Below are 15,121 nucleotides of genomic sequence, written 5' to 3'. Positions count from 1 at the left end.
TCAGCACTTATTTTTTATTTAAATAATTATAATTAATGTTACCTCACAATAATAGTATTCAATATTTATTATACAACTAAAAATACATTTAGTTAAATGCAAAACTATTTGAATGCTATTATTATTATTATTATACTTTATTCTTTAATTATTAAAACATATTTTAAATAATTCAATTTTGAATGATTATTAAAAATGTTAGATTAATATAATTTAAATACATATTATAATATGTATTATTATTATTATTATTATTATTACTATTATTATTATTATTATTATAATATACATATTTAATATAGAATAAGGAAAGTAACAAGAACTTTTAATTGAAAGCTGCAAGTTTAATTTTGTCCCTGAAATGCAAAGAAAACCAATCATATCTACCTATCTGTCCTATTTCAGGTCAATTCACACAACCATTTTAGGCATCATTACCCAGCAATATTCTCCGACAACATGATAAAAAGAAACATTAATGCAGCCAATTAAGGTGCTGATATTACGAAACAAATTTGCGAAGGAAAACAATAGCATAGGGTCACAGGCATAACTCCTCAACAACACGAAAGATGTTCGCTAGCAGTTTTTGCATACATACTGATTATGAACGCAGCAGGTTGGGCGACACTGCTTTTTGTACTTTAATAATTAAAGTCTGGCACTGCATGCAACCCTCTTCAAGAAATGCAAAGCTGCCAACCAGCTGTGTTCCTCATTTAACAGTCCTGGCTTTGTTTAGCGATGCCGAAGACGCAACATGACAGAATTATTGTGTGCAATATTTGTACGCAACATCTCAAACACCTCCCGCAGAGCATTTACACGCCTTTGGCTTTGCGAGAGCCGACGAAATGATGAAAAATCCCCAAGAGAATAAGTAACGGCAAGCGTTTTTGAACTGGAAAAACATGAATGTCTGATATATTTGCTTTCACATATCTGGCTTTCAGATAACATGATCTCACTTCCAAGAATCTGTCAGGAGAAAAACATGAGGGAGGGAAGCATGCCATGCCCCCTTCATTTCCATAAGTAGAAAAGGACCACGACGAGGTGTCAAAAGAAACAGGAAAAGGAAACAGGATGTGCTAATCAAACAAAACACCATAAAAATGTGCAAAGCACCCTCCCTCCTGCTTCCTACAGCCACATGATTCTTCAAACAGAACGGTCTCCATGCTGCTAAATCACCCCGTCATAAAAGTTCTGGTTTTATGATCTGACGTGGCCTTTTCAACTCAGCATACTTTGGTCTAAAGTCATTATTCTACCTTACAAGCCTGCTCCCTAAACCAAAATCACAGGTTACTGTAGGCTACACTTTGTAAAAGCCAGGGAAACTGACAAAGATGAGAGCGTGTCATGCTATACTGCAATACTTGGGTACAAGGACGTGAGCTTTGGAAATTCAAGTAGCAGGTGAACAGTCTGAAGGATGAATATGATGATCGACGATCATCAGATCCTATTAGAACGTCTTTTTATGTAAGTGGAAGTGTTTTACTGATCTTTAAGAGGAACTTTAAACTTTATAAAATAAATGTGATGGGATAAAAATGTTAATTAATACATTCATTGTATTTTTCTGTATTTATATAGACAAACAAATATTAATGCATATATTTGTGCATTTATATAAACAAAAACTTAAGCATGAATTATATATTAAATAAATAAAAGTTGTATTTTACATTTATATTTTTAAATATTTTATATGTGTTAAAAATATTTAAATAATATAAATAAAACAACAATTACATACAACTTATTATATTTAATTTTTTTCTATTTGTTCTATTTTTAAGTAATATTTAAATAAAATAAATAAAACAAAAATTACAACTTATATTTTATATTTTTCCGTTTCATTTTTTTATTTTGTGCATTTTGTCATTTTTGTACAAATGAAAAAACAAAAATTGCATAACTTGTTACATTTTATATTTATATTTTTCTATTTGTTCTAGTTTTTCATTTTGTGCATTTTGTTGATTTTTCTATTTGTTCTATGTTTTGTTTAAATAATATTTAAATAAAATTAATGAAACAAATTACATAAAACTTTTATTGTACTTTACATTTATATTTTATATTTTCTATGTTTCAGTTTTTTGTTTAAGTAATATTTTAAAAAAATACAGCTTACATTATATTTTATATTTATATTTTTCAGTTTGTTTTTTATTTTATGCATTTTGTTGATTTTTTTGTTTAAGTTAAATAAAACAAAATTGCATACAACTTGGTACATTTTATATTTATATTTCTTATTTTTCTATTTGTTTTATTTTTTAATTTTGTGCATTTTGTTGACTTTTTTATTTGTTTTATTTTTTGTTTAAATAATATTTAAATAAACAACATTTACAAACATTGTATTTATATTTTTCTAGTTTTAATTTTTTTGTGCAGCCATTTTTTTTGTTTAAAGTAAATTAAACAAAAATTGCATATAATTTACTACATTTTATATTCATATTTTATATTTTTCTATTTGTTCTATTTTTTAATTGTTTGCATTTCATTGATTTGTTTGTTTAAATAATATTTAAATAAAATAAAAAATAAAAATTACATACAACTTATATTTTTATGTTTATCTTTTTCTTTTTTTTATTTTGTGCATTTTGTTAATTTGTTTAAACAATATTTAAATAAAACAAAAACTACATACAACTTGATTTTCTTTTTTTTTTTTTTTTTGTGCATTTTGTTGATTTTTTTGTTTGTTCTATTTTTAAAAAAAAATATTTAGATAAAATGTAAAAAAAAAAAAAAAATACATACAACTTTCATATTTATATTTTACGTATATATTTTATATTTTTCTATTTGCTCTTTTTTATTTTGTGCATTTTGTTGATTTGTTTAAATAATATTGAAATAAAATAAAACAAAATCGCATACAACTTATTAGATTTTATATTTTCTATTTATAAATAAATCAATAAATACATTTTCTATAAGAAAAGAATTTGAATCAGCATGGCTACGACCACATTCATGTAACCACAGTCTTTACAGCTCACATTCTCCTGAATCCCAAAATTTTCATACCCCTTAAACACAATACCAAAACACAGAAAGTAGATGCAAACAGTAAGCAAATATCGGTGTTCTATGCAGAGATGATGCAAATCAAAATCTCCTTTAAGGCAGAAACTGCACTGCAGGTGAAAGGACAGCATATTTGGGCACTGCTGTGTCTTTTCACAAGCCCTTGAGGACTCAAACCCCAGTGAGGAAGTGTGAGAAGGTCATAAATCACTTTACTACGAAGCTTTCTGACACAGCCCTCGGTTAGACATTCACGTCCCGAAAGCTTTCCCCTACATGACTGGTTTTAGCCTCTGAATGCCGACTCAGATGAGGCCTACACAGTCTTATCCGGTGGGACGTCCACTGCACAGAGACTCTTAGACACTATAAACAGATCTTATCTATTCCAATTACACTGGTAAATTACAAACCAGCACTTAATGACCTGACAAAGCTACTCACAGTCATGAATCTCTGCTGAGAGCATGTTGTGACCCCAGGTTAGAGGTGATGGGATACCAGCCGGCTTGTCTTTTAACACAACGACTCGATCTTATCATCGATGTACCCCTTGAGAAGGTTGTGGGTCGAAGACGTTAACAATCCGACGTCGAAAACGTACAATCAGCTATTGAACCGTCTTCCATCTCAGTGCATGTTATGGATTAATCGATGAGACCAACAACTGGCTATTCTTAAGCAGAGGCAAAACAAACAAGAAACGCACACTAATGTTTGACGGTAACATCGCATGCGGGAGCTCATCTCAGCAAGGCCTGTATAACAGATGGTCGCTCATTTGGGATCTGAAAGAAAGCCATTACCACGAGAGAACCTCCTGGAAGCGGTATTATCGAAATGAAGGTTGACCTCCAGAGCTATTTGGCAGGGAATTGACATTGGCAGCATCTGCAAGGTGGTACTATCCTGCATGTTTATTCTGGGCTGACAGATACTGGACAGTAATTCAAAGAACATTATTTGGCAGGACATTTTTTAAAGAAATAACCTTTTGGTGCATGTCTACAAGTAACCAAACAAGGGACACTTGAAGTAAACTTGAAGAAAGTCTAAAGCTAATTTATTAAACACCTACTTCATAGTCACTTCAACAGCACTGAATTAGTATTTAAATATGTCTAATAATCACGTAGTCAAGACAGTCATATAGTTTCTGTTTACATTTGATTGCCAAATGCTTACTTGCACACACATACAAATAATAAACAAACATAAATAAACAAATAATAAAAAGTAAAAATAAATAAATTATATACGTTTACATATTTCATACACACTCAGAAATAAAAAAATAAATGTGTGTGTATAAAACAGGAATTAAGAATAAAAAAAATACAAATAATAATAAAAATCAATAGAATATTTATACACACACCCCCATACATACAGATAGATAGATATAGTGTGCGTGTATAAAAATACAAAAATATATAAATAAATAATAACATTTAAAATAAATATTTTATATATTTTAAATATTATTTATACACAAATAGATAAATAAAAAATGTGTATAAAAAGGAAAAATAAACAATTAAAATAAAAAAGTATATATTATTTTTATACACAAATAAATAAATAAAGTGTGTATGTATGTATATATGTGTGTAAAATAAATAAATAAAACAATTAATAAAATATTCACCACGCACTATTATTTTTATACACACAGATATACATTTTATATTATTCAATTAATATTATATTTGTTTGTTTATTTATTTTAATTTTGTTATTTTTATACATGCATTTGTTTATTTTTATTTATTTATTAGATAAAATTATTTTTACTAATATATGACTTTTTTTACTAATTAAGTTTTATATTATATACATATTTTTATTTATAGACATTTGCTTATTTTTATTTATTTATTTATTTTTAGTTTTTATAAAAACAAAAATAAATAAATAAAAAAAAAACTATTTGAATTTTATTTTAATATTTTTTTTTTTAATTATTTAGCAATCGAATTCATAATTAACATTTTAAATAAAGAAATGTATTAAATATGCATGAAAATTAGCACTGGGAAACATTAAATGAGTATTGACAATTGGAAAACCCTACTGCACACTGTCATACAAATTGAAAGTAATAAAAAAACAGCCTCACGAACCATTAGCATATTTAATAGTTATGATTCTTGGCTCATTTAGAGACAAAAAATTTAGGGAAAAAAATGCAGTTTAATGAGTCAGTTGACCCAGTAATCACTCCAAATGATTCTCCAACTTTTTTCATTTCTATGCCAATAATTTGCAAGAGTCATTAATCATTTAAATGACTCATTTTACAAAATATATATTTAATAAAAAGAACCTGCAATTTGTTCAGAAATCAGACACCACTGATTGTGCTGTTAATTTGTTTGTGCATGCAACCAGCGAGAGCAACATAATAGAAATTTGTGTTGTCTGTTTACTGTCCTATATTTTACCACATCCTGTAGTTCTCAGCATATTCACTTCAGACTGCAAGCTCACAACTCAGCTAAAAAAATAATAATAATAATAAATAGTTTTGCCGCAGGCTTGTAGATTCAGCAGCAGGGTACTGCCGCTACTGAATACAAATAGTAAAACATTAACTCCTCTAGTGACACTGTTGTAATGAGGAAAATATATAAACAGACTGTATCAGTGAACTCTGAGGACTGACACGATCTCTAGTCAGAGCTTCTAAAGCAAAATACATGGCTTCAAAAATAAGATTAGGCTGGTGATTACAGCTGAAACATGAAGACTCGTCTTGCTCAGCAAGAAGCTGTTTGTAAGCACATCTCCAAGCAGCGGGAACTCCTGAAGCCTGCTGTGACACTGGACGACAGGCTTCAGGAAACAAACAAAAGCGCACGTAACAAGTCAATGTCCATCAAAACCAGGCCATAATGCTGTGCTTGTTGGAGAATTCAGTCTGTAGGAATCCACTGGCTCTATTCAAGGCTAAACGTACAAACAGTCGCAACCCAGCTGTCTGCTGAATCCTAAAAGCATCAAACCATTTAGTACCAAAGATGCTCCAATTTGTGTTTGCCAGCCGGCAGCCAACTGGCAGAAGAAAAACACACGCAAACACTGCAATCATTAACTTGAAATCACCCTCTTCAACCAGATGGGAGTTTCTTCAACTACGGGAACTTTCATGTCTCTGGGGTTGGTTTTTACGAAAACTAACAGATTGCAACTTTCTTCTTGTTTTATGAAGGTCACATTAAAATATGAGACATAATAAGGGCAGGGGAGAGTTCGCTTGTATAAAAACGAATGGGAGAAATTGTCATTCCCAATATGGCAGTTGCAGTCCTGTCTTACAATTTTAAAAGAGCCAGCTGCCTTTTTTATAGCACCATTGTTTTTTATGTACTCCAAAATCATGTGCATTAACTGAGCCAGCCTGAAAAATACAGTATTTTTATGTGATCTGAGCTAAAAGTGTGGGGCCAAAAATGCCGGGAGGTGTTACCACGATAGTCGAAAAGTGAACTGACTGCCTTAAGAAAGATTTTACGATTTAAAATGGTCTTGGAACTTTTACTGTTTATTATTTGGTGCTTTTTAAATGCATTTATATTATATTATATTATATTACATTACATTTTTTTAATATTAGAATTTATTAAATTAAATCTCTGCACACCTGACAGCAATATGTAGGTGCGTAGGAATCACAGACCAAAAAAGGTCAAAACTAAAAAACAAATGCCGCACACTACAGAAATATGCAAAATGTATTAAAAAAAAAGTTTATTTACAACGTTTTGGTCGCATGACCTTCATCTGGTATTTTTTTTCGACCTGTATTTTTTTTCTAAAAATACCTGATGAAGGTCATGCGACCAAAACATTGTAAATAAACTTTTTTTTGATACGTTTTGCATATTTCTGTAGTGTGCGGTATTTACATTATAATTTATTAAGAAGTTCTAAACTAATATTTTAAATGTAATAATATACTAATTACTATAATAATTATTATTTTGCATCTAAAGATTTTTAAATAAATTAACTTTAATAAATATAAAGTTACAAATAAAATTTACAATATAAAAGTAATAACTTACATAATAAATATAACACATAAATATAAGTATAAAGTTACAAATATTTATATATTATAAAATAAAAACAATATTTATATAATTCTAATACAAAAATAACCATATTTTTCCCAAATTAAGCAGCATGTTTGTCAAGAAACCTGAAAATAACTGTTATATTCTAAAATTTCAAATATCAATTTCTAACCCAATGAAACATTTTGAATTAATATTTACTTAATAACAATTATTGTTATTTTTCCTGCTAAAAGAAAGCTTAATATGTATAAACATAAAATTACACATTATATTTATGTAATATAACAATTTATATAATACAAATATAAATGTATAAATAACATTTAAAAAAATGATTTTAAATAAAAAAAAATAATTATATAATATATAATATAAAAATAATATGCTTGTCAAGAAACATATTAATAATGTAAGTAATAATGCAAGTAATAATGTGCTATATTTTAAAGTTTCAAATATTAATTTATAGCTAAAATATATATTATAAATAAATATTTAAACATTACAATACAATTATAAAATGTTATTTTTGAAAGTTATTATTTTTGTTATAATGTTATAAATACTGTTTTTTTAAATAACTTTTTCATAAATACAAATATAAATATAAATAATATTTTGCAGCAAATCAAAGGCTTATGCTTGACAAGAAATCTGAATTTAGTTTAAAAGATAAATAAATAAATAAGGCAAGGCAAAGTTCTGCTTCCTAACAATGACCCATTTTAATTCAAATTTAGAGGCTCTTTTAATAAAACAAGTCACTTTTAATTGCGTTTCTCACCTGTGCCCCAAACACACAGCGAAGCATATGACTTTTGTTGGGCCATTAATACGAGTGCGGCTGTATACTGACAGAACATCATGGTTCAGCAGCCACTGTGCTAAATGAGCACACAAGGGCTTAAAGCCAGACTGACGCACTCTTCCTCTTTCCTACCACTTATCTATGCTCTTCTGCACTTTCATAAAAAAAACTGCAATGTATTTTTATTAAATTGCACAGTTCATGGCAGGGACCATCACACAATGGCTTCACTCACTGTTTGGAAATGGCTATGTCCAAATCACAATCAGACTCGTGGACAGTGCAGAGATATAGACGGAAGGAGGAGAAACGGCCTTTTCCCTGTGTGTTTTATTAGAGAAAGTGGTCGTGAGTGACAAGCACGCTCGTTGGGGAGCTGCAGACGGTTCATACTGTACCTGAGCGGCTTCATTAGCCGAGGCTTTGTCTCAGTCCATGCTGGTTTCTTACACAGAGATCCAGTCTGGAGGATCTGCTCCTCTCTGTGCTGAGATGATTGGCACATGGAACAGAATGGCCAGTGTTCAGCAGGACAGAATCAGCTATGTGAGATATGCAGACACTGAAATCCATATTCAGGTCAACTTCCAAATGTTCTCTCTGAACAAATTTCACAAGCAGTATTGGAATACAGAACGCAATGTTACGATTATACTTCCACTCTGCACCGATCACATACTCTGGTTTGGAAAGCAGAATGATGCAAAGAACAGATTTAGTTCACCCAAAAATTACAATTTTGTCATTATTTACTCATTACTCACTAGGGTTGCAAAGGGGTGGAATATTCCGATAAATTTCCGGAAACTTCCCATAAATACCAGGAAGATTCCAAAAAATACCGGAAAGTTTTCAAATTTCTGAAAAGCTTCCAAAATATACTGGAAATTTTCCATCTTTCTGCAACCCTATTACTCACTCACTCATTACTCACTAATTACTCATTAATTAAGTAATACTCATTACTCATTCATTAATTACTTACTCATTACTCTCATCAGCTACTCTCTCACTGCACACTCATTACGTACAACTCGCTAATTACTCACTCATTACTCACTGACTCATTACTCACTCATCAATTACTTATTACATACTCAATTACTCATTACTCTTCAAATACTTACTCATTACTCACTCATTACTCACTACTTACTCAATCCCTTATTACTCACTCATCAGTTACTTATTACTCAATTACTCTCATTGCGCACATTACGCACAACTCACTCATTACGCACTACTCACTCACTACTCGCAACTCACTAATTACTCATTACCCACTACTCACTAATTACTCACTCAATTACTTATTACACTCATTAATCACTTATTCATTTATTACTCACTTATTACTTATTACTTACTACTCACTAATTACTTATTACTCACTAACTTATTACTTATTACTCACTCTTTACTCGCTGCTCACTTTTTACTTACTTGTTACTTATTACTCAACTCACTAATTACTACTCATTACTCACTCACGCATTACTTACACACTCATTAATTAATCACTTATTCATTTATTACTCACTTATTACTTAATTACTCACTACTCACCAATTACTTACTCACTCACCACTTATTACTCACATTACTCACTCTTTACTCACTTGTTACTCATTACTCAACTAATTACTCACTACTCACTCACGCATTACTTATTACTCGCTACTCACTCACTCATTACTTTTTACTCACATTACTCACTCTTTTCTCGCTGCACTTGTTACTCATTACTCAACTCACTAATTACTCCCATTACTCACTACTCATTACTCACTCACGCATTACTTATTACTCGCTACTCACTCACTACTTATTACTCACATTACTCACTCTTTACACGCTGCTTTTTACTCACTTGTTACTCATTACTCAACTCACTAATTACTCACATTACTCACTCACACATTACTTATTACTCGCTACTCACTTACGCATTACTTATCACTCACTACTCACTCACTACTCACTCCTCACAATTTACTACTCTCATTACTCACTACTCAATTACTCATTACTTATTACTCACTCACTCACTCACTCACTACTCATTACTCAATTATTCACTCATGTCATTCTAAACCTGTAAGACCTTCATTCATCTTCAGAACTTGCAGGAGTTTTGTCAAACATGCTTGTTGATTTGTGGAAAAATAATATTTTATATTACATGTATTATAAATTCTTGTTTTTATTTGTATATAAATATTATGAGACGTGATATGCTCATGAACACGTGTCAAAGACTGACACAGAAGAGAAGAAATTGTTGCATAAGGTAATTTTTGTTTTCTTTGCACACAAAAATAGAATTCTCGTAGCTTCATAAATGAAGTTTGAACCACTGATGTCACATGGACCATTTTATCGATGTCCTTACTACATTTCTGGGCCTTGAACATGTCAGTTGCCTTGCTGTCTATGCAGGGTCAGAAAGCTCTCTGACTTAATCAAAAATAACTTAATTTGTGTTTCAAAGATGAATAAAGGTCTTATGGGTTTGTGAGGACATGAGGGTGAGTAATAAATGACAGAATTTTCATTTTTGCGCGAACAATTTCTTTAAGTAACTGTTGCCAGAGACATCAAAAGTACTAGCACATAATCAAATAGAAAAAATGATAAAAACAATCAAATTCATCATTAACATCCCTATTCTCTTTTACCGCATTGTCCTTGCTTCTATCCTAGACTATAATGTGGATTCACTGGCCTTAAACAAACCCAGAGCGTGTGAAATATTCAAACTCACTCTAATCTACAGATTCTGAGGCCTTAATGATTTTTTCATGGTCGATTAAACGCATTTCATCAGAAATTTGCCGTATACCGCACAAGATTTAATGCACTTAATGCAAGTGAGGTCAAAGGCATGAAAGAAAGACCTTTGCACACCTTGTCCGTGTGTATGCTGCACGACACAGAATGTGTTTAAAACAACACGTGGCAACAATCTCACACGTCCGGAACACACAAGCAGGCATAATGTCCTGACTAAGCACTTCCATATGGTGTGACTGCAGCCTGATTTTTTCTTTGCGAGCTAAAGCCCTGTGGGTTGTAAAGTGTCTGTTTTTGTGACCGCCCCGGTGATCACAACTTCCAGTAAGGTCTTATGCTACGTGACGGCGTGTGTGATCCGACCAGCCGGTCTCGGTAGCTCAGGAATGAGATCTAAAGAAGTACAAAACAGTCATTCCAGCTGCCTGGTCAGGTACAAAAACTCTGACCAGCATATTCCAGATCATCTTTTATTCAGAGGCAACGTACCATTAACCCAACCTCTAAATTTATAATGGCAAACCATGCCAGACAAAACGTGTTTTCAATGGTCTCTGATGTGGCCGTACGCCCCATGGGATCAACCTTACTATTTGAGAAATTGACGAGCACTCAAAACCGCCTGGAAACGCGCGGCACAACAACAAAAAAAAAAAAAAAAAAAAAAAAAAGGCTAGGAGGTAATAGCATGTGAGAGAGCTGTCTGGCTTTGACTGACATGGGAGTCATTTTAAAACGCAAACACACACACACGTCTGAGGCTGTAGCGCACAAGAACGAGTGTAATGTACTTCCTGCCAGATTGTTATTCTGATAGTGTGTGAGGCAAATAAATTAAGACTGTATATTCTACTGGCACGTCCGAAGCAAAATTATGGAGGTTAATCAAATGTGCGCTGTAAATCCCCGGCCTGCCCTCCAGCTGAGTCCAAATTGACAATGTGGAGTTTACAACAAAACAGCAGCACGTCTGATGAATCTTTCATAACACACTCAATCTCGTTTCTAAAAAACAGCGATACGCATGACTTACAAGATTCAGAGAACTCAATTAATTAAGTGGATATAGGGTTGGGAATTGTTTGTAAGATCAAAAAAGTTTGGAGTCAAAAGTCAGTCACTTTCATTTGATCAGATTTTTAATAGTGATGCACCTAAATTATATCCTCAATTGAAAATTATCATTTTATTTATAATAAAAAAAAATTTCCTAAAGGAATACACTGTAAATTTTTATTTTCTGAAGTCGTAAATAATAAAGATTGTTTTAGAACAAGAAAACATTTCTCTACTTCAAAAAAAAAAAAAAATTTTGTTCAGTGTACATAAACATCAAGCATCTAATACAATTAGAAAAACAATTAAAAAAAACAGAGAAACAAAAACAGTCAAAAACAAACAATTTCAAATTGTGTTTAAATGGGTCGAAAATGCCAGTGTTTTTGACTGAATCATAATGCAATAAATAATTTCTCAAAGAATGAAAATGGTGTATTTATTTTCATATATAAAAAGATTTCGCAAAAAAAAAATAAAATAAAGTTCTCAAGCTCATAGCTGAAATAAAAAAAAAAAATTATATGTGTGTATATTTTCATATTTATATTTATATATATTTGAATCAGCCTTATGAAATCAGTTCTGATTTATTTTTTTCAAAATTCTGTTTTTTCAGTTTGAATTTTTCTGTTTCTGATTCGGATTCTGTTTTTCCCCATTACAATTTTTTAGACTCTGTTTTAAAGTTTTAATTAAATTTATTTAAATGAATTAAATTTTATTACATTTTATTCATCAAAAAGCATGTCTAATTAACTGAAATTATGAAACTTAAAATATTAAACAAACTTAAATTAAAAGTTTAACCAAATTTAAATTTTTCTGTTTATACCAATTTCAGATTTCCATTAATTTTGTAGATTCCATTTTAATGGTTTCATTAAACATTAATAATCAAAAGTATCTCTAATGAATTGATTATGTATATGTATGTATGTATGTATGTATGTATATGTATATATGTGTGTGTGTGCGTGCGTGCGTGTGTGTGCGTACTATGAGCTCCATTCATTTACATACAGACGCAAAACATGCAGGATTCATATTTAAATAGTATTTTTGTGGCTTAATATTTACAGTCACTAGTCCATATCACATTTGGATTTAAGTGTACTGACCTACTTTTAATTTATTCATCCAAAATTTGGAAGAATCCATGATGTGTTATACAGTGAGTTCCATTTTTAAGATTGGATATTTCACAGGAAGATGGACAGTTCTTCATGAATTATTCACAGATTAGTATGCCCACTCACAACCAGTGCTTTCCAGCTTCAAAATAGAAACAGGTCAAGAGGGTGATGTGCAAAAGCAGCACAACAACGTTTCTTTACAGACAAGGAAAACACATTAATGCGAAAAAGGCACCAAAGAAGATCAAGGTATCGTGAAACTATATTTGTGCGGTGTGACCGTGCTATTCCTGCACGATGAAGTCAGAAATGGTTTTGTTTGTCCTCTTGAAAGTAGAAATAGACCCAGATGGAGCTTGTGAAGTGAGACAGACCGGAGAAAAATCAAAAAGCCTTTTTGATCGAGGTCACCTAACCACCTGTGCAGCATTGATTGACAGTTCTGACTGCTTACCAATTTACGGTTGGGACGTGAAGCTGTACGTGCACGAATCATAGTTTCATGGTCAGAGAGACACTCAAGATAGACACTCACCAAACAAATTGCTGGAGTGGCCTTGCTTAGAGATGGGCCGCAGTTCGTTGGAGCCCCAGGCGTAGCGCTTGTAACTGTCCCAAGAAAACTGCATCATCTGAGGAGAGAGTGACAGAAGAAGAGTTTACTTTTGTGGATTTTGGTTCATTTCCAAACGGCAAAGGTAAAACGTTACAGGAATTACAAAACAAAATGCAACCCAATCACTGTTCAAGAAAGTAAAATGAACGTGTTAACAACTAACATACAAGTGACTAGGCTAATCAAGAATCAATAGCATTAATTAATCTGATTAAATCAACAGTCGAAATGCTTAATGAATCCATTTCAGCACAAATGAGCTATGCGCTTAATTAGCAGAGGGGGAAAAAACTTTTTTTGTGGATGGTTCACCAAAAAATTTAAATTATTCATTCTCATGTCGTTCCAAACCCATAAGAACTTTGTTCATCTTTGAAACACAAATTCCAATATTTCTGATGAAATCCGAGAGCTTTCTGACCCTGTACAGACAGCAACGCAACCACGTTCAAGGCTCAGAAAGGTAGTAAGGACATCGCTGAAATAGTCCATGTGACATCAGTGGTTCAACCCATTTTATGAAGCTATGAGAATACTTTGAGCACAAAGAAAACAAAAATAATCACTTCTCTTCTGTGTCAGTCTACATTTTTGTTTTTAATGGGGCCAATATCAGATTTCCAGTGTTAAAAGATCATGATGCAATGTGCAAAAGAACAATACAAACAGGGTTGCCAGGTTTTTACAAGAAAATCCGCACAATTGCTTCTCAAAACTCATCCAAAACTAGCTCAACTGCATTCTAAAAATAGTGTTAAAATATAGCGGGTATATAGGGGTAAACAGCATTAGTGGGGTTGCTTCAACCCATGGAGTTGGGAAAAAAAAAAAAAACGGCAACAGTGAAATCAGTAGCCCAATTTTGTGGGAAAACTGTGGACTTGGCAACACTTGTGCATCGTGCTGTCATACTGAAGTAAACACGGAGGACATTTATTGCATGATCTGCCACAGAAGCCAATGAAATTTTGCACAGGCAAAATGAAAAAAACAAGGATGTGACAGAAGAGAGCAGAGTTTTGAAACTTTTATGATACAAACATTTTGTAGTATTTCTCATCAAACATGAAAACATGGATCATGACAGTCTGTTTGCATGCTTTCCACTCAAGGCTGACAAAGCAATAGGTTTTCAAATCAATGATTGACTCCTTTGACATGTTTGCGTGCAAAGGCTTTTAATATGGGAGTTTTTATATTCATGGAAAAGTGGACCAAGACTCGTTTAAAATGCAGTTTCAGACACAAAGGGTTTATGTAAGGGTAAATTTTTTGAAATTGGGATTTATACATCATCTGAATAATTGATTTATACATCAAAGCCGAATAAATAAGCTTTCCATTGATGTGTGGTTTGTTAGGATAGGACAATATTTGGCCGAGATACAACTATTTAAAAATCTGTAATTTGAGGGTGCAAAAAAAAGAAAAAAAAAAAATCAATATATTGAGAAAATCGCCTTTAAAGTTGTCCAAATGAAGTTCCTTAGCAATGCATATTACTAGCCACAAATTAAGCTTTGATATATTTGCGGTACAAAATTTACAAAACATCCTCATGGAACATACT

General features: G+C 31.7%; 1 protein-coding gene across 1 annotated transcript in view; it reads right to left on the bottom strand.

Annotated features, from left to right (window-relative positions):
• man1a1 (mannosidase, alpha, class 1A, member 1) overlaps positions 1 to 15,121 on the bottom strand; it is a 150,116-nt gene that overhangs the window by 98,842 nt on the left and 36,153 nt on the right. Inside the window, exon 2 of the mRNA XM_051138664.1 lies at positions 13,471 to 13,567. Coding sequence (XP_050994621.1) covers positions 13,471 to 13,567 — 97 coding nt within the window. The remainder of the gene's footprint in view (positions 1 to 13,470; positions 13,568 to 15,121) is intronic.

Source organism: Labeo rohita, chromosome 20 (assembly GCF_022985175.1).
Source record: "Labeo rohita strain BAU-BD-2019 chromosome 20, IGBB_LRoh.1.0, whole genome shotgun sequence".
In the NCBI taxonomy this organism is placed as follows: Eukaryota; Metazoa; Chordata; class Actinopteri; order Cypriniformes; family Cyprinidae; genus Labeo; species Labeo rohita.
This window is presented reverse-complemented; position numbering and strand designations above follow the sequence as displayed.